Here is a 19,282-nt window from a genome sequence, read left to right as displayed (position 1 = left end):
TTAAATTGTCATAGATTCCTTGTCAACACCAGAGTTCCTACCATCTGTCCATTTTCTTCTCTTTCAGAAAAGAAAACAAAATGCAGACCTTTGTAAATGTTTTTCTGGGATTTTTTATCTTTGAGTCTGTTGGAGCTGCCCCTATCAGTGATACCATAATTTATGATTCTGAGTTCTATGACATACCACTTGGAGAGCTGCCTCACCCATTTGCCTATGATGAAAACAAGCAGTCTGACCAAGTAGAGGTAATTAGAACTTAATTTATTCTGTCTTTCCAAAATGCATAAATGCAGTAGTTACTGATCCGTTTTTCTTCACCATGAAAATACTTATGTGACAAATCTACTCATGTGATTTCTGTTGCCTTTGCAATTCATTCACTTTTTCCCAACCTACAAACACAGCCAAAATATATTGTAATTGTTTTGGGTTTTATTTGTGGTCATCTGTAAGAGTAGGTGAAAGGTACCATGCTTTCCTCAGGTCTCCATTTAATTACACAAATTCTGTTGGAGATCGTCATTGTAATTTACCCGTCTGGGTGATGCACAGAGGCAGTTGAGACAGAATTTCCAGCATTTCCCATTAAATGAGATTGTAAAATGGTGTTTCCTTTGGTTTATGTTCACTACAAGTGTGTCAGGCTATAAATGCTAACGTTTTCTCTTGCTGTTAGGAAAGTGGCAGAAGGAAGAAAAAAGAAAGGGAAAGCGTTTGAATTTAAAAACAGGAAAGTAAGAAAAATTATTGAGAAAAACCTGTTGAAATTCTGATACAGTAAGAGCGGGTAAGATATGTCACCTGTAGAAGCAAGGGACTCCACTTGCCGGCTTAAATGCTTCCTTCCTCTTCTACAATCCTGTATTTCTTTACAGTTACTAAAAGGCTATGTTAATTTTTTTCTCACCCTGCTGATTAGACATTAGCACAACTTCCCTGAAGGTAATATAAGCACTCTCTAATTCAGGATTGTGTGTGATAGAGGTTGAGTGAAAAATATAACATTTTAATAATATGGTATTTTCATTTTTATACACAATATTTTAGTGCTTTTTCACATAACAATGCATAATTCATGAAAATACAATCCTTTGAAAGATTCATGATTACAGCAGGAGGGACAGGAGCTACTCTTTCATCAATGTGAGAGAGAAATTGGATAGCAGCTTTGAAATCAAAGGACAGAGACAATTTAAGAATGTCTTATTCAAAACTTATTCTTCTGTATTTCAAAACATAAGAACTGAAGAAATAAAAATGATCTAAAGTTAGCACTAAGATCAGAACCTTATAATTTGTAGAAATCAATTTTCAGTCTAAGAAGGATTGAGAAGAATTTTGCTGTAAAGAACTTACCTTGCCTTTGGCCTGTTTCCCTTGTGCCACTCTTGTGCTCTGCTTGATTCTATTTGAGCTCACTTTCCTGATAAAGTCATTAGCAATTTTAGATGCTGTGCTCTATTTCACATTGATTAATAAACCACAGTTTCTGTCTCTTTGCTCTTAGAAATGAAGCCTTTATCATTCTTACAGAAACTACTTCCTTCCCAGAAATGGGAGAAATTATTTTGAATGTGGCTCATCACTGAGTTTTTCTCATTCAAACAACAGATTTCTTAGTAATGCATTTAATGGTAGGTGGGATTCTCCTGTGCTGTGCTCTCTGTGAGGTCCTATAACACCAAAACATGGGGTGGCCCTTTCCAAGTTTCTGAGTGAAGGATAAAGCAAGCCTTCGATGTTCTTTTCCAGCCAAAAGGAAATTCAGGGTGACTGATGTTGCATCCAACAAGGAAAGATATGAGATCCCAACACGGATTGGTTTTTTTTTAGAAGGCATAGAATAGGCAGAGTCAGGGTAAACTGGTAAGCTTCTTTTCCAGAGCAGGATTATCTTCTATTACTGAGCTCTTCAGAGAGCCTTTTTAAAATTCATCAGGTTAAGTTTGTCCAACAGAGCAGTTGAACAGAGTTTTGTTTTGCATATGGATGGACCTCCCTGTGAGAGCCTTTTTTTCGCAGATATTTAGCCAAAATCTTATTTTTTTTGCTTGCATTCCTAATACTGCGTACCACCCAAGAGAATCCTAAGCATTCATAGTTCCCCATATCCCAGGAGATATGAGTGGTCAGTGCTGTAGAAATCAAGCAAATTTTATAGACATGTCAGTGTACTATTTGATAGGGCATGTCAGTTTTGCAAATTATGTTTTAATTACTGATATTACTGATGTCACCCAAGTTTTAAGCAGAATACGTTTGATTTCTTGATTGTGGTTATGAATTTACTGCTTAAAATCTTGTTATCATAATTATATGAACAACACAAGTGGATCTATGTGTAAAATTCAATATTTATTCAAGGTCGCAGGTTAGTTTTTATTATGCATAGTTTGCATGATGAGCAATACCACAGAGACCCAGACAAACAGCAGGCCTTCAACAGATCTAGCCTGTGTGAAGTAACTCTTTAAGACTTGAATTTCCATTTAGAGAGCTCTGAATCATGTATTCAGGCTTTTGAAACAGTGGAGAAAAACTTAAGCATTTTCTGTTGTTGTTTCTTGAATTTAAGATTTGAAAATTCAGTTATGTGCAAATAGAAGCCATTCTGTTTAATCCATTTTTAGACTCATTGGCAAAAACGCAAACTTTAGCAAGGTTGTGTATCCAACTGATTAGCAGAAGGTGCAGGAAACTGGCAAGTTCTAGTACTTCAGATGCATCCAGATGCTACTGCTGTTAATTTCAACGTGGATTGAAGAAGAAATTATCCTGTGCACTTCAAGGAGTTGAATTAAAGCACCTGTGTCAGCGTGTCCTTTTCTAGACTATTAGGTACTGTAATCACCCAGTTGATGTGTAATCATCAAAGTGTGGAAAGACCTGAAAATAATTAGAAAGGGATTCTTTCCACTCATTCTATCTGGTTAAAATTAGGCTTGGCATCCCAATACCATGCTCCAAGACAAGTATGAATCATTCTCTTGGGATATCTGTTGAGGTGGGTTGATCTTAGCTGGCTACCAAGGTGATCATCCAAATGCTTTCTCACTCCCCCTTCTCAGAGAGACAGGGAAAGAAATTAAGGTTAAAAACTTGTGAGTTGATATATAGGCAGTTTAATGAAGAAAAACAAAGGTTGTGTGCAGAAGCAAAGGGAAACAACAGATTTATTCTCTACTTCCCGTCAGCAGGTGAGGGCCAAACACTTCCAGGGAAGTAGGACTTGAGTACGTGTAGCAGGTGCTCCTGACAACAAACACCTTAATAATAAGGGCCACTCCCAACCCTCACTGCCTCCTTTCTCTCAGCTCTTTTTGCTGACCAGATGCCATATCGAATATCCCTTTGCTCAGCTTGGGTCAACTGTCCTGGTTCTATCCCCTCCTGAGATCCTGACCACCCCTGCCCTACTGGTGAGAGGGGAATGTTGGAGAGATAGCCTTGGTGCTGTGCCAGCACTGCTCAGCTGAGCACTGGTGTATTATCAACACTTTTTCAGCTGAAAAGACAAAGCACAGCACTGAGGAATACCATGGGGAAAGTTTATTCCATCCCAGCGCACCCCATACACCTATCTTCCTCAAATAACTTTTGATGAACCCTAGACATCTGTTTCAGCTTAGCATGAGAATTTCATCTTAATACAGTTAAGTAAGAGTGACTGAGTCCAAGTTCATGACTTTGCTAATTCTCATACTCTGGAAGTATTGTTTCTTGTGTAGAATGTATGTGTGTATATACACACACATTTCATTGGATTGATTGATTGAAAACATTTTTCTGAAAATATTTATAGATAATGGCTCTTGATATTCTTCACTTGAAGTCTATTTTTGTCATAGATTCTGGAATAATCTTAAGTTGGGAAAGATTGTGTAATGTATACGTGGAATACTTTTATTTCATGCAAATATTTCCATGAGGAAAGTAATTTTAGATGTGAATTACTTGTGAGAATTGCATTGAATCCTCAATCAAAGCTATGTATTGTCACATATTAGGTGACATTATGGATTATAAAATCAATGGTGTCCAAGATCCCAGGTTAGTGAGACAGAAGACCTGGCTAATCCTTTGCATCCAAATGAAAATTATTACAGGAAAAATTTTAAGTAATATACTACTCAGAAATAAAATGTGCATAGTGACATTAAGATAGCAGTATCAAGTCTTTCACAGATAATGGCTAAAAAAAGGCAGTGTAAAAGAAAAGCCTTTTATGAAGGAAAGAATTCCAAGGTCCTCAAGGGGAAAGATACAGCAAAGAAATGTCACTGTAAGTGTACAAGCTTTGTGTTGGATTTATCTTCTGAAACAGACAGTAACAGTATAAACATGAGCTGATGTATCTCCCCTTTTCTTTACAGTTCATTAGTGTTTTGAATTAATATTTATATCATGATAGGGTCCAGAGGCCACAGTCAAGACTGGGTCTCCCAACTGCTCAGAAAGCATACACAAAGAGAGATTTCCTTCTTTAAAATAAATAGAATCAAGCCAGACTCTCAAAGGAATTATTGTGTGAGCTTCTCACTTTTTCCCTCTTTGAAACTACAACTTTGTTTGGAAAATATGTGAGAAAAACAAATGGTGGAGAGAGATTCTTATGTACATCAGCTACTAATGCCTAATAAAATGGCACTGCAATTTTATCACAGTGTCTGCTAAATATAATCAGTCACTTTTTCTTTAGGTAGGAAAAACTAAGTTAGGAAAATAAGCAAAAATATAGGAACATCAGAAAAATATTTTCATTGCTAAGATAAGCTATCAGTGAGGCTGAAAATTTAAGGAGCAATTAATTAAGAATGGTTTGCCTAGCACTGAATAAGCAGAAAAGCAAGGGAGGTAAATGCAGGTTGGTCTGGGTCTGATACACAAAAGAGGCGAGCTGTAAAATATCCTCAAAATATTCAGAAAGAAACACAGTGAAAGGTTAATATTTGATGCATTTTGATTAGCATTAGTTGATAGCTTGTTGAATTTGAATCAAACTAGCAATAGGTCATTTTGGTGCCTGCACAAAGCTCAGAACTTGAGTTCCACAGAAACATTTGCTCATGTCTGTGTGCACACACACAAACTGTCTCTCCTGTTGGCATAACACACACCAAGATGAGTCATCCTTGAGCAAGAACTCACTCTTGCCATTCTGCAGGGTTGAGAGAGGCTTACACTGCTGCTTCTGTCTTTGTGGTTGGTATCTGATTAAATAAGAGCCTTCAAAATGGATATACAATGACTTTTCAGAATATCATATCAACTTTGAAAAAACCCTATTAATTGGTACAAGTAATGTACAAGTCAGATGGCCACATAGCTGATCAGAGAATCAAATGTCTTTTGAAGCTTTATCCTCTAATAGGAATTTTTCTAGTTTTTCAGAAAGGTTTTGACTACAGCTTGTTATTCACTTGTCTGCAGTGACTAACAATTCTATTTCAAGATAGAACAATAGGAGAAGTCTTCAAATGCAAATTTCAAGAACAAGTTTAGGCCACTTTTGGATAGGAAAGCAAACCTCCCTGCCTGTGGCAAGGGGGTTGGAAATAGATGATTTTTATGGTCCCATCCAACCCAAACCATTCTGTGATTATATGAATAACTTCTACCATAATTAGACATTTTCTTGTAAGCCTTTGGTAGTTTCAAAACAGCTGTGGGAGAAACCAGCTCCTTTTGATGGGTCAGTGTGTGGAACGACTGTTCCTTCAAGGTTAAAATGCCTCTTTTTAAGTTTTGAATTTTTATTTGTAAATTAAATGTATTTTTTTGCAGTAAAAGAAACACTGAAACAGAACACACATCAGATTCTCCTGTGGATTTAAACTTATCACATGTAATACATGAGCTTTGATCTAAAAGATGTAGACATAAAATAGACACATAAAAAAGACATAAAAATCTCCTGAGCCTCTCCTAGTCTTTTGTTTGTCTCACCTCTTTTACTGTCAGTGGTGAGATATAGATAACTAAAGAGCCCACCCTAAAAGGAATTTCTGTAGCCAACGTCTGGAGTTACTTTTCAGAAGTTTTGTCTCATTCTGTACTGACTGTGAAGCAATCCTAATATAAACTAAATTCCCAGCCTATGGATGGCAAGTCGCAAGTTGGATTTTACCAATTGCATTTGATCATTTATGTGTTCTGATTTCTGCATTCTTGACTTTTGTAATTTCTTGGTCTGAAAGTGCCTCTGAATTGGCTAGCCACACTAAGAACTTTCATTAGAAAATGGGGTCACATTGGATAAATATAGGATGGGGAAAAAAGTAGGTACTCCATGCAATCTTAGGAAAGATATCACTGTCCTTTGGTATGCTCTGGGACTAATCTGCACTGGTATTCTCTAAATCTCTTGATTGATTCCAAAGACAGAGTAGGGTAACCATTAACTACACAGAGGGCTAAAGATAGGTGATGTGATACCCCTTCAGTTTTTTCTTATACAGTGTATTAAAACTGTCTTGGAAGGCAGATTATTATTTGAAGACTTGTAGATATTGGCTAGGAGAAACACACTTTATTGTATTTCTCTACAATGTTCTTCCAGATGAAATACAAGTCTACTCCCTGCCTAATTCCAGGCTACCCCTCCCTCCAAAAAACCTTATGGAAAATAATGCCATTAAGTGTTATACAATCATTTATGTTTCAACTTTTTTTTTTTTTAATTAAAGTCCACTTGCCAAAAATAAACAAACATCTGGAAAATGAGAGATTATTCTGTACAGCATATAGTCCAACAAACATCTTTGTCTTGTTACAATCTCGCATGATTTATCAAACTTGTAAAAGATACAAAGCTGCATGGATCAGATGACCAATAATGGGAAACAGACTTTTACCTTTAGGTCACTGGTTCAAGTCCAAGTTATGTACAGCAAGAAAATACTGTTCATGCTCTGGGTCTGGTATGTAAAACATATATATCAATAAACTCCTACTCTGTTGCAAGCATAAAAATTGCAACATCATTAAGTTAACATCAATCATTTTTATTTTCTTATGACACTCACAACTGCAGAACACTGAATAGCTAAAGCTAACTATTTGGAACAATTTCCCTAAACCCCAGACATAGTGCATTTGCAGGGAAACTGCTTGGAGACTTTCAACTGTGTATCTGCAAATCTAGGTAACATCCTAAGAAAGAGATAACAGTGTAGAAATGGAAGTACTAGAGGTTAACACCTCTGCTTTGCTACCCAACAGCTGCAGTGATTAATCAACTAAGAAGCCTCAGAAAGCATAAAATAAATATCAGTAGTAGTAAGTTCCATAAAACATGCCCCAAATATGCAGAGAGGTGGCAGTCAGTGTAGATGACCCAAACCCCATAACAAGTGAAAGGAAAATTATCTTTTGTGTGAAGCCTATTTACAAAGCCTATCTTGAAAATACTCTTCTATAGAATATTACTTTCAGTAGAACAAAAGTTGCCTATAAAGGCATTAACAGATCTTAAATCTCTGGATTTAATTCTGAAGTTCAGAAGAGGGATTCTTATCTGATTTCCACAAATCTGGTGAAGAAGTAGACAGCATGTGCAAAAACTTTAGAGCAGCACTAACCTGGGTCAATAAAAGTCTGGAATGTATCTCTCCCTCTAGGCTTCCTCCATTCGGAGAACAGCTGTCCCATTTCCTTTGTTCCCAAAGCCTTCTTTTGATTTGTCCCCAAGTCCATTCCTGGTTAAGTTGTCTACTGTCAATGCTGCAGATGGTAACATTGTGTATTTGTCTGCACAGAAGGACAAGGTGCATCCTTACTCACATCAACTCAAGCTACTCAGTTCAGCTGAAGGTCATCCTGCTCATTTGATTACCTTGCATTTTGTGAGGTTATGACCTTGGTAACTGTATTGGGGCATTTTTATCCATAAACTTTAATTAGTAATAGCATCTGTGGCTTAGTAGAATACAACTAAAGAATATACAGAAAACCTAAAATGTTCTTAGTCAAAATCTGAGCCTGTGTGGTTCAGAGTGCTTACTGGTTTTTTATTGCTTTCATGTTCTCTATCTTCAGCAAAACTAATTGATATAAAATATTTGAGCCTATTGCCATTATATAACCTAAACCAAATTATTTATGTACAAAAAATTTAGATGTTAGGTATTTACTTAGATGTTCTGAGGCAATCCAGGATCATAATGCTTAATACTGAAGTAATTATATACAGCTATGCTGCAAGACAGTCTATTATGAGAAGTAAAGTGTTTTTTTTCCAAAATTTTCAAAGGTCATAGAATTATAGAATTGTTTGTGTTGGAAGGGACCAAGATATTCTACTTCCAACCCCAATGCCATGGACAGGGACACTGAACTACCACACATTGCTCAAAGCCCCATCCACCTATGCAACCTTGCCTTGAACAAGGGAATCCATAATTTCTCTGTGCAACCATTTCCAATGCCTCAGCCCCCTCACAGTAAAGAATTTAATAATATATAAAAGTTTCAGCTTCAAGCCATTCTCCCTTGTCCTATCACTACATATCCTTCTAAAAAGTCTCCAGCTTTCTTGTAGGTCCCCTTTAAGGCACTGAAAAGCTACTTTTCTCTGGGCTGGACAACCCCAACTCTCTCAGTCTGTCTTCAGCTTCTTGGCTCTCCTCAGGACTTGCTCCACACAGGCCCATGTCCTCCTTGTGCTGGAGACTCCAGTGCTGGATGTAGTACTGCAGGTGGGGTCTCACAAGAACATAGTAGAAGGGTAGAATCACATCCCTTTAGCTGCTGGTTACATATTAAATATATACACATACAGAGAGATGCAAATAAAGCTAAGACTTGCCTATGCTTGCAATCCAGATGTTAGGTGTTTTAGTTCCTTTAACTTCTATAGTCTACATACAAAATCAAATTTTAAAAATTCTAACTGTTTGGTCAGTCAATTACTTTTTACCTGTCTTTTACAATTAGAATTTATGAACACTACTGTGATTGATTTCAATGACTGGTTCTTCATGAAGACAGCAAAGAAAGCAGTAGCTGTGGGATGGTGTCAAAAAAGGAGGTGCTTGGTCAGGTGAAAGACTTGTGATTCAGTAGTTTTGTGGTGGTGTTGTGCTAGAAAACTGCAGTGGATGAAAACTGAAGCAGAATTTTGGGCTTTGGTGCCTTTGCACTTGGAATGATACTGTGACAAAATTCCTGTATTTGGTTGTGTCTTAGAAAAAGATAAGGAGTGCTAACTGCAGCACAGGGGCGCAGCACTCACAGGGTTTAATGCATTACCTGTTGCAGCCTGAATTGCTGCTAGTAAAGTCCAGGGTAAGGAATCAAAAAGGACCTTTGCATGGTAACCACAGATGTTTTATTCAGCTGCCCGTAAGATGTTCAGGTCCCAGGAACACACATGGCGGGTCCAGGTTTCTCTCTATTCGAGGTGAACCTGGTCTCGGGGCAGTACAAAGATGAGAACCAATAAGGGAATAGGGAGGGAGTGGCTCAGGGACATAGGAACAAACATAGGAACAGGGGCCAACGGGGTCTTAACAGCTTTTTGGGGAAGATTCTTGTCCCCCTAACCGAGGGGATGCCCCCCAGGGTCTCCACAATTACCTACATTTTTAACACCACCTCAGATATGCAAAACCCTGTAATGATACTAATTAATTGTGTTAGATTTAAAGAATAAAGAGTGCACTTTCAAAAGGGGCTCTGGCTCAGCAGAACAATGTTATTGCACATGGGGAAATGAAGATACAGTGGGAAAGTAACTTGCAAAGATCACACAACTATGTCTGGGTAATTACAGAAAACAACTCTGCCTCTTTGCTAACATAGACCCCTCTGCAACAAGCCTGGCAAGTCTGCAATACTCTTTTTATGTGCAGTGATGTGAAACAAGAAAATTGCTACATCATAATTTTTATCCTGAATCATCACATAGGAAAATCAACAGAATGCATTTTTAGAATTAGGGATAACCTGACAAAATTTACTGTTTTGATTAGTTATGTTGAATGAAGGACAAAAAAAAAAAAAAAAAAAAAAAGTTTTCTAGTTCCATTCAAGGATCTTCCAAATTTTATAAGTGTTTTAAAACCAAGTTTTTATCCAATATTTTATCTATATCAATTTTTTCATACTACATAATACAGCTACTAATGAATGAAGTTAACCATAGTCTTTAACATATTTGAAAGTTGTATGTGAAGTTGGAGATCAGAATTATTTAGTAATATTTTAAAATCATATTAGTGTTCTAAGTAGAACCTGCACACCTACATTGGATTTGGATTTATGATGGTACTATTTACAATTTTATGGTAAATAACTTGCCCCCTTTTTCTTATTTCACAGCAAATTTTAATTTTTTTACATACAGTTTGTCAATTTTTATCACAAATCTAATTTATCTTTAAATAAATATGGAAAAATAATTTTGCTAATATATTCTCAGTAATGAATTATATGCATGTGTGCATACATTAAAAACACAAAACAGAGACAAAAAGTGAACATGTGTGTTGGGTTTTCATGAATTGTTTATATATCATCAGAATTCATTATAGCTCCTGGATAAAATACAGCTCCAGCACTAAATCTCAGTGATTTAGTGTGACCTCTAGTGGAAGAATAAGAGTAACTGGAAGAGAAACAGCTTCCAAGGGAAGTAAACAGTAACAATTCCTTTTAATTTTTCCTAGACAGATATTGGGACAAAACTACATTCTGTAATTCAAGAGAGTTATTCTTCTGCACCATTGACAGAAGAAACTGAGGATGAAGCATCAACACCAAAATTAATTGATGGGTCTTCAGCACAGGGGTCAGGGGTTCTTGGACCCCAGACTCAAGATGGTTAGTAGGAAAGAGAAATGTTTTTGTGTGTAGTGTTGATTTTGAGCAAGTCCATTTTATTTTCTTTTTTACTGAAAATGAAGTACAAGTTTCTGTATGTCTCTTACTGAAGAAAGATGCAATATGCCTATCTTGAATTCTCCTCCAAAGTCAGATAGGTGCCTAGTCAAAAGGTTTCCATACTATTTCACTATGAAAACAACTGTGCCAGTTGTTCCAGAAGATTTGCCACTTGAAAATTTGCTGATGGTTGGAAATGCTACCAGTACTTGTATTTCTGTCTTAGATTTCAATATCATTATCAACTGTCTTTACTTATAATGATTTACTACATGTTTTTCATAAATGTGTTAATACAAATTAAAATTAAAATGTTGAAGAATTTTTGACCATGAAAGCTATAAACAGAAAAACTTAAGGAAAGGGAGTTACTTAGAACATTTTAGTGGAGACAATTTCCAGTTCTTCTGACTATCTATAGTGAAATAATAGCTTAAATCTTGCTGGGGAATTAAAATTTGCAAAACATAATCTGTTCCTCTCCCACACAAATTTTGCACTGCTAATTTTTGGCATTTGTCAGAAGCGCCTCTAAATTATAGTAGGTCACTAAAGTTATCAGTTTCAGTGAGGGATCTTTGTGTTGTATGGTGATCAACATACAGTAACAGGAAAATCCTACTTTCTACTATGCCCAATACTACAGCTGAGTTACATAGAAGAAAAATTAAGTGGAAAAAAAAACAAAAACAAAAACAAAACAACCCCAAACATAAAACCCAGAGTTCCTGCTTCCAAAATTGTGTATTCAGTGAAGTTAATAATTCATAGTCTTATTTTGGTACGTACTACAAGTGAGCTTGACCATGCAAAAATATACACTGTCAAAACAAATAAAAATGGAATGAGAACTTCCAAGGATATTCCAGAAAAAAAAAATTAAAATTAGAAGATATTACATGATATCCTGTAAATATTCTATAAGGTGAATTCTGTATTTGTCAATATTTTTGAGTACTGAATGCAAATCAAGTAGTACATCAACTAAAGAAATGCTCAAGACAGTAATGTAACAAATCAGATTTCGCTTTTGTCTTCATTTATTTCAGCAACTTATTTTCCTGTAAGATGTTGCTGCTATATTCAGTACCAGCTATGTTTCTGGTACTGAATAAAAGACTACAAGGCTCAGTAACATTAAGCCAAACGCATTTTTCTTGTTGATGTATTTTTGAATTCTTCCCCTACCTCTGGTTTTTTTTTTCAGTGTCCACCAGACATAGGTGGAAAATACCACTCCTCCAAGATCAAAAATAGGACAGGGTGAAACCCTTTCCCCATACTATAGTACTATGTCGCAATATTATGAAATAATGTCAGCCATCCTTAACTCAATATTCATTCAGGCCTAGATTTGTCAGAATAGTTCAAAGTGTGAACAATTTTTTCCCTGTATCAGACCTACTCTCTGCATCCAGTTTAATCTGTCCTGTGGAGAAAGTTAGGGAAAGCGTAAAAAGATCCTTATCTCTTGGGAAATTGTATTCCTGGATGTCCAAGTAGCAATTATCACATAAAAATGAAAGAGTACTATGGTTACTGATTCTTTAATCTTGCCTCAAAAAGCACCTCAATAATCTACAGGTAATTGGGGCAGATTAAGAAGGTACATCTCTCATGTAACCACATCTGACCTGGAGAAAAAACTAATCTTCAAGAAAAAAATTTAACATTCCTGAATTATCCTACTATTCTCTAAATAACAAGAGCAAGCCAGCCCATCTGCTACAAGGAGGAGGAAAACATGAAACAGAAAAATATTTCTGTGGGATTAAAAACTGAAAAACAGATATGCTGATTTATAATCATAATGTATACTCATAATATACTCATAAAAGATGTATCAAAAAGTCAGTGTCACAAGTGTTACAATCAGTTATTAAAATTGTTAGAGGGATGCCTCTGCCTGAATAAAGATGTAAATGACACCATATGCCAAAGTCAATAGGATGGATTTTATTTATTAGTAAATATGAGGGGAAGAGAGAGAGAGGGGTAGAAAGAAATATAAAAAGGGGAGAAGAAAAAGAGGGTGTCAGAGAGACAGATGAGGTAGAAAAATCATTCATCAGCTATTATTCCTCCATCTAGATGGAAGCATACACCTGCTAGATTAAGGGGAAATCAACTTCTGGCTGGTTGCTGTCACCAAGTAGTCTATTATAGTCTGAGAAACAATTTATTAGAACAAGTTAATTGTTCTAGGCACAGGAAGAAAAACAAGTTCATTTAAAAAAAGAATTTAATCACTTTAGTGTTGCAATTATATGATTTGGTGATCAAAGCAGAATGGGAAGTGTACTCTACCATGGACAAAGACTGATCATTAAGTGCTTATGTGAGCATTTCATTGTAGTAATTAATGCATGAGTTTTATTCATGTCCTTTCTAACAAAGTGTTTTCTTTTAAATTCCTTGATAGGTCTTCCCACTTGCCTTTTGTGTACATGCCTAGGGACCACAGTCTACTGTGATGATCGTGAGCTTCATGCTGTTCCGCCATTGCCTAAGAAAACCACATATTTCTATTCACGCTATAACAGAATCAAGAAGATCAGCAGAAATGACTTTGCTAACTTAAGTATGGATAGCAGTATTATTGAAATAAGCTTTAATTTTGATTATTTCTGGCTCATATCAACCAAAAATATAGTGATATATTTTATGTAATGTTTGATTATGGTAAATTTTACACATAAATACACATGCATTTTGTTACTTTGGAGCATAAAGTTCCATAGATTAGATGCAGATTCTCTGTCAAACTTTTGAATTATTATAAATAACAATTGATCTTTTTACTTGCTATTTACTTGATCTTTACTTGATCTTTAGAAAAGTAATAAAACTCCCCAAATATTCAATTTAATTTTGGGGGGTTTCTAATTGGAAAAAGGGCTTGAGTATATTTTATAAAGAAGTCAATATATCAAATTTCTTACATATAGGAAATATGGAACAAGGTAGTAAAACATAAGTTTATTTCCTTTTAGTGCAATTTTTCCAAAAGGTAATAATTTATAAGATTCCCAAAAGACACAGAAATCTTAAAACTCAACTTTGAAGTCTTTCACTGAAAGATGTATAAAGAATGACACAGGCGGGTTTTTTTTAAATTTCAGGAAATACATTCTTATAAGTCTGTTGTATCCTATTTCTCTGTCAGACCATTTAAAGAGGATTGATTTGACTGCAAACTTCATATCAGATATCCACAAGGATGCCTTCCGAAGATTGCCCCAACTTCAGGAGTTGGTGCTCCGTGACAATAGGATAAGACAACTCCCTGAGTTACCAACTACCTTAACATTCATTGATGTTAGTAAGAACAGGCTTGGTCACAGAGGGATACCAAATGAGGCATTTAAAGTAAGTTTGGGTGTGATGGGAAAATATTTTCTTCCTCTCTCCAGAGGATGTGGTTAGAAGTGCAGCCTATTCTCACAAGAGAGATGCTTCAGTCCTCCAGTCATCTTTGTAGGCCTCAAATGGACCTGCTCAAGGAGCTCCATGCCTCTCTCTTGTCCTGAGGAGCCCAGAAGTGGGCACAGCACCCCCGATGTGCTCCACCAGGGCTGAGCAGAGGGGCAGGATCACCTCCCTTGACCTTCTGGCAATGCTCTTCCTAATGTACCCCAGGACTCCATTGGCTTTCTTGGCCACAAGGGCACTGGTGGCTTATGGACAGCTTGTTGCCCACCACGACCCCCAGATTCTTCTTTGCAGAGATGCTTTCCAGCAGACCGCCCCCCAGTCTGTACTGCTGGTTATTATTTACCAGGTGCAGGACCCTGCATTTGCCCTTGTTGAATTTCAGACAGTTCTTCTCATCCTATCTCTCCGGCCTGTTGGGGTCCTTCTGGAGCACTGCACATCCTTCTGGGGTATCAGCTACTGCTCCCAGCTTTGTGTCATCAGTGAATTTGCTGAGGAGGCATCTGTTCCTCCATCCAAGTCATTGATGAACATGTTAAACTATACTGGGCCCAGCACTGAGCCTTGAGGGACAGCATTATTGGCAGACCTCCCACTAGACTGTGCCATTGATTATTATATCGTTCTGGGATCTGCTGTTCAGTCAGTTCTCAATCCACTCTCCACTCTTCCACTCCACACTTCCTGAGTTTGCTGAGTATACTATGACAGAAAGCACATTTGCCCTTGTTGAATTTCAGACAGTTCTTCTCATCCTATCTCTCCGGCCTGTTGGGGTCCTTCTGGAGCACTGCACATCCTTCTGGGGTATCAGCTACTGCTCCCAGCTTTGTGTCATCAGTGAATTTGCTGAGGAGGCATCTGTTCCTCCATCCAAGTCATTGATGAACATGTTAAACTATACTGGGCCCAGCACTGAGCCTTGAGGGACAGCATTATTGGCAGACCTCCCACTAGACTGTGCCATTGATTATTATATCGTTCTGGGATCTGCTGTTCAGTCAGTTCTCAATCCACTCTCCACTCTTCCACTCCACACTTCCTGAGTTTGCTGAGTATACTATGACAGAAAGCATTGAAAGCCTTGCTGAAGTCAGGGTAGAAAATATTCAGTGTTTTCTCCTCATCCATTCTGGTAGTTGTTTCATTTTAGAAGGCAATCAGGTTGGTCAAGCATTATTTACCTTTAGTGAATCCATGCTAGCTGCTCCTGATCACCTTCTTATTATCCCTGGGGATGAAGATGGCCTCTGGAATGAGGTGCTCCATCTCCTTTCTAGGGATGGAAGTGAAGCTGACTGAATAGTAGTTCCATAAATCCACCTTGCCTTTTTTGTAGATAGGGGTGACACTGGCTTACCTCCAGTCCTCAGGCACTTCTCCTGATCCCTGTGACCTTTCAAAGACCACTGTGAGCAGCCTAGCTATAATGTCTGCCAGATTTGCCAGCACTCATTCCTTCAACAAGTCAAGGGAGAAAATTATTTACCTTTTGAAATGAAATGAGAAATGTATTTTTAACTCAGGCATTTCTTATACAGTTATAATTTGCTTCAACACAATATGCTTCTGCAAAATTGACTAGCCTTGTCACAAAAGAAAGGAAACAACATCATCATTAAAATGACATCTTTAATAATTCTGTAGATATCTGAAAAACATTTTTCCCCTTCATTTTAATCTGAACACCTAACCCTTATCAGCAACATTCTCAACCTATGCAAATCAGAGTTCATTCATGAATTTCTGTCTTTTCACCATATCATGCTGAAACAAAATGTTTTGCTATCCAGTGATGCTCATTGCAGTGATAGATTTCAAACTTACTTGCCAGAGATTTTCAAATATGTCTCTCATTTCCCTCTGTTTTCTTCCATTTTCCTCTAGAATCTGGATGAACTGCAGCATCTTTATATCACTGACAATAACTTGGATCACATTCCATTGCCACTCCCTGAAAGCCTACAAGCTCTTCATCTTCAGGTAGGCTACAAAAGAAATGGCTCTTTATATCACGCTGAAAGCATATGCACAACTCAGAAGGGCAAATATTTGTCTTGTAGTGCTTCTTCTTTTTATCCAAAAGTGTTCTCACTTGACTAAACAAGCTATGGGAAACATAAAATTAACTAGTGATTGCAGTTTTTTAGAGAAGTAAAATTGAGTTCAGCTAAGCATTAATTTTCGGAATTTGTAATACAATTTTTTTTACAAAAAAACCAAATATTTTTCAAAAATCAAATTCTAGAATTGCTATGATCTAATAGTTTCATTCTGAATCCTTCCTTTTAACCTTTTCCAGCTCTGCTTCTTTCCCTCTATTTTCTCGTGTACCAGTTTACAGTTTTGTTTATCAGATGTTTTTACTTGCTTCATCATACAAAAAACCCCATTTCAGTAAGCAATGTCATGTACCTCACATCATTTAACTTAGAACTTTTAGTAAGTAAATTTACTGAAACTCTCTGCCTGCTAGCTGACTTCCTTTTCACCTGTTTGTGCCTGTAAATTAAATATTCAGTGCTATGTCCTACAGAAAAAAGTTAGTGAGCAAGACTTTGTCTACACCAATTTTTCACTAGCAAAGGAATAGAGAAGGAAAAAATTTTCAGCCCTCATTTTAGGTAATGAGCTTTTTAGTCCCCAGTTTCCTGACAATGGACAAAGCATTCCTGGAATGCTTTATTCCAGCAATTCATTGTTAAGAATGGTTAGCTTCAAGAATGGAAGCTCAGTGAATGTAAGGCATGTAAGAACAATTTAAATCAAACGAATAAAACCAAAAGCATTCAATTTTGCTAGTATATATACAGGTGTGAGTTAAACTAATGTGAGAGGGCCGGGGGGAAAGAAATTGCCACAGATCAAATTACAGAGTTGTACCTTTGCAGGCTGAGGCGTATTAAGGTGTCAGGATGATAATTATGTTTCTGTGATTTTTGGACTGGCCTATCGTGGATCAAATTTGTCTTAGTATGGCTCTTCACTGTAATCTGGAAATGAGAATGTTCTATACTTCTACCAGGCTCTTCCTTCAACACTTGTCTTTACTACACGGTTTGAGTCACTTAGTTTTGAAGTTTTGCATTGCCCAAGAAATTTTCCCCTGATTGGAAGATTTCTCTGTTGATGACTTGCTGCCACAATCTGGGCTCTTGAGTTCAAGCAAGTCTCTCTCTAGACACTGAAAATACATCCATAAATGGTGTTACAGAGTAAAAAAAATCATTTTCAGGTAACTATTTTGATAGTTTCTTTCTTGTTTGCTTGTTTTCTTTTAGAACAACAACATTCAAGAGATGCATGAAGATACTTTCTGCAAAATGAGAGATTTTACTTATGTGCGTAGAGCACTTGAAGACATCAGACTGGATGGTAATCCCATCAACCTGAGCAAAACACCTTATGCTTACATGTGTCTACCCCGCTTGCCAGTTGGTAACCTCATCTAAGCTACATTAACCTAGATGAATTTTTACAAACATCATTTATTCGGGAAATATTTCTGTTAATATTGGAATTTATTACTGAGATACTGAGAAGATTATGAAATGCTGAAAGACAAATCCCTTATCTACCCAACTGCAAGTTATTTAGCAAAATCAAGAAAAATACTTTACTACAAAAACAATGCAAATGCAAAATTTTTTGCTGAATTGTTCAAATCTAATGTATGAATTCTAAATTTAAATAATTTTACATATTAAAGTCTAACTATCATATGGTAAATAATGAAATAAAAATAAAATTGTGTACACAATTGATTATTTATTGGGTTTTATTTTAATTAAATATGATTCTCTCAGAGATATATCTATTTTTCTACTTCTTTCCTTGAAGAGCCCTTCATTTTGAAAAAGTACTAGCAATCTTCCAAAAAACATGTTTTCTTCAGAATCTTTCCTTCAGATTACCCTCCCATAATCTATCTATATTTTTGTGGCAATAATTTATCTTTGTAGTGCTGATGAAATTCTTGGTAAATCCTGTTAACTTAGCTATTTCTGCTGCTGGGTTCTGGAGCTGGGAAGCATACAGGGTTACCTCAGCAGCACAATCCACTGACCAGTACAAATACTTCTTCAGCCACAGACTCAACTTGGGAGAACCACGAGAATCTCAACCATGTAATTACTTTAAGTTACAGGGAGTTGATGTTAAATGTCTATTTTCTAGTAAATATCTCACCTAAAAGTAAATACATGAAGATATGTTCTGCAGAAAGGCTGAAGCTATCAGGGTTCAACAGGGAGACAAGTAATGACATTAAATCAAACTCATAATTGTGAGGATTAAGCCACATGTCTAAAAGACTTTCCCTTGATGCAATGAAACTGAAGTGGTAATGCAGTTTGAAAAAAGTTGTATATGCTTAGTCAATATGGCTATCCAGTAAGCACCTTTGATACCTCATTCAAAATTGATCACAGATAAGGGAGTGTTATAAGCTAAATGGGCTGCTAGAGAAATCTATGATTTGAGGAGATCCCCAAAATGACCAGGAGATAAAGAATGACTGGCATGACTGCAGAACTTGCTATAATTAACATTATAAGCCAGAAAGCTTTCCAAAAAGTCACTGTGGTTAATGAAAGCACCAATCTGCCACTTCTCACATGGATTTTGGGATCACAAACTACCTGGGATAACAGCTATGGTCACCCTGATCAAGAAAAGACTGTGAACCTTCCTCTTTTTTTTTTTTTTTTTAATTTAATTTAATTAATTTCTCTGTGGAGCTGGGCTCAGAACTGTCAATATTCATAAGCAAAGACTATAGCTATCTCTATAAAAAAAAGGCCTTAGGCAGATTTTGTTTCACTCATGTACAGAGTCAACTAATCATTTCATGGACTGCTACTGCCATCGTGTGTTGTTAAATAGTGACACTTGAAATCATACCAAAGCCTGACACTACGGCTTGTCTTTACTTGTTTGGTAAACTCAACCCTGTGCCCAATTT

General features: G+C 36.6%; 1 protein-coding gene across 1 annotated transcript; it reads left to right on the top strand.

Moving 5' to 3' along the window:
* Positions 1 to 73: 73 nt before the first annotated feature.
* Positions 74 to 17,775, top strand: EPYC (epiphycan). The gene is made up of 6 exons (XM_041409825.1): positions 74 to 248; positions 10,671 to 10,824; positions 13,307 to 13,465; positions 14,051 to 14,253; positions 16,207 to 16,302; positions 17,601 to 17,775. The coding sequence occupies exons 1-6, from the start codon at positions 81 to 83 to the stop codon at positions 17,769 to 17,771; spliced, it is 951 nt and encodes a 316-aa protein (XP_041265759.1). The 5' UTR covers positions 74 to 80; the 3' UTR covers positions 17,772 to 17,775.
* The last annotated feature ends 1,507 nt before the right edge of the window (positions 17,776 to 19,282 follow it).

The sequence above is a fragment of the Onychostruthus taczanowskii genome, unplaced genomic scaffold (genome assembly GCF_017590055.1).
Source record: "Onychostruthus taczanowskii isolate IOZ18803 unplaced genomic scaffold, ASM1759005v1 scaffold31, whole genome shotgun sequence".
In the NCBI taxonomy this organism is placed as follows: Eukaryota; Metazoa; Chordata; class Aves; order Passeriformes; family Passeridae; genus Onychostruthus; species Onychostruthus taczanowskii.
Note: the sequence above shows the minus strand (reverse complement) of the source record. Positions and strands in the feature narration are given on the sequence as shown.

Excerpts from the sequence above, each read along its gene's own strand:
- EPYC (XM_041409825.1), top strand. The coding sequence starts at position 81 with ATGCAGACCTTTGTAAATGTTTTTCTGGGATTTTTTATCTTTGAGTCT. Across the intron at positions 10,825-13,306 it reads TGGACCCCAGACTCAAGATG|GTCTTCCCACTTGCCTTTTG; the intron begins GTTAGTAGGAAA and ends ATTCCTTGATAG. Across the intron at positions 16,303-17,600 it reads TACAAGCTCTTCATCTTCAG|AACAACAACATTCAAGAGAT; the intron begins GTAGGCTACAAA and ends GTTTTCTTTTAG.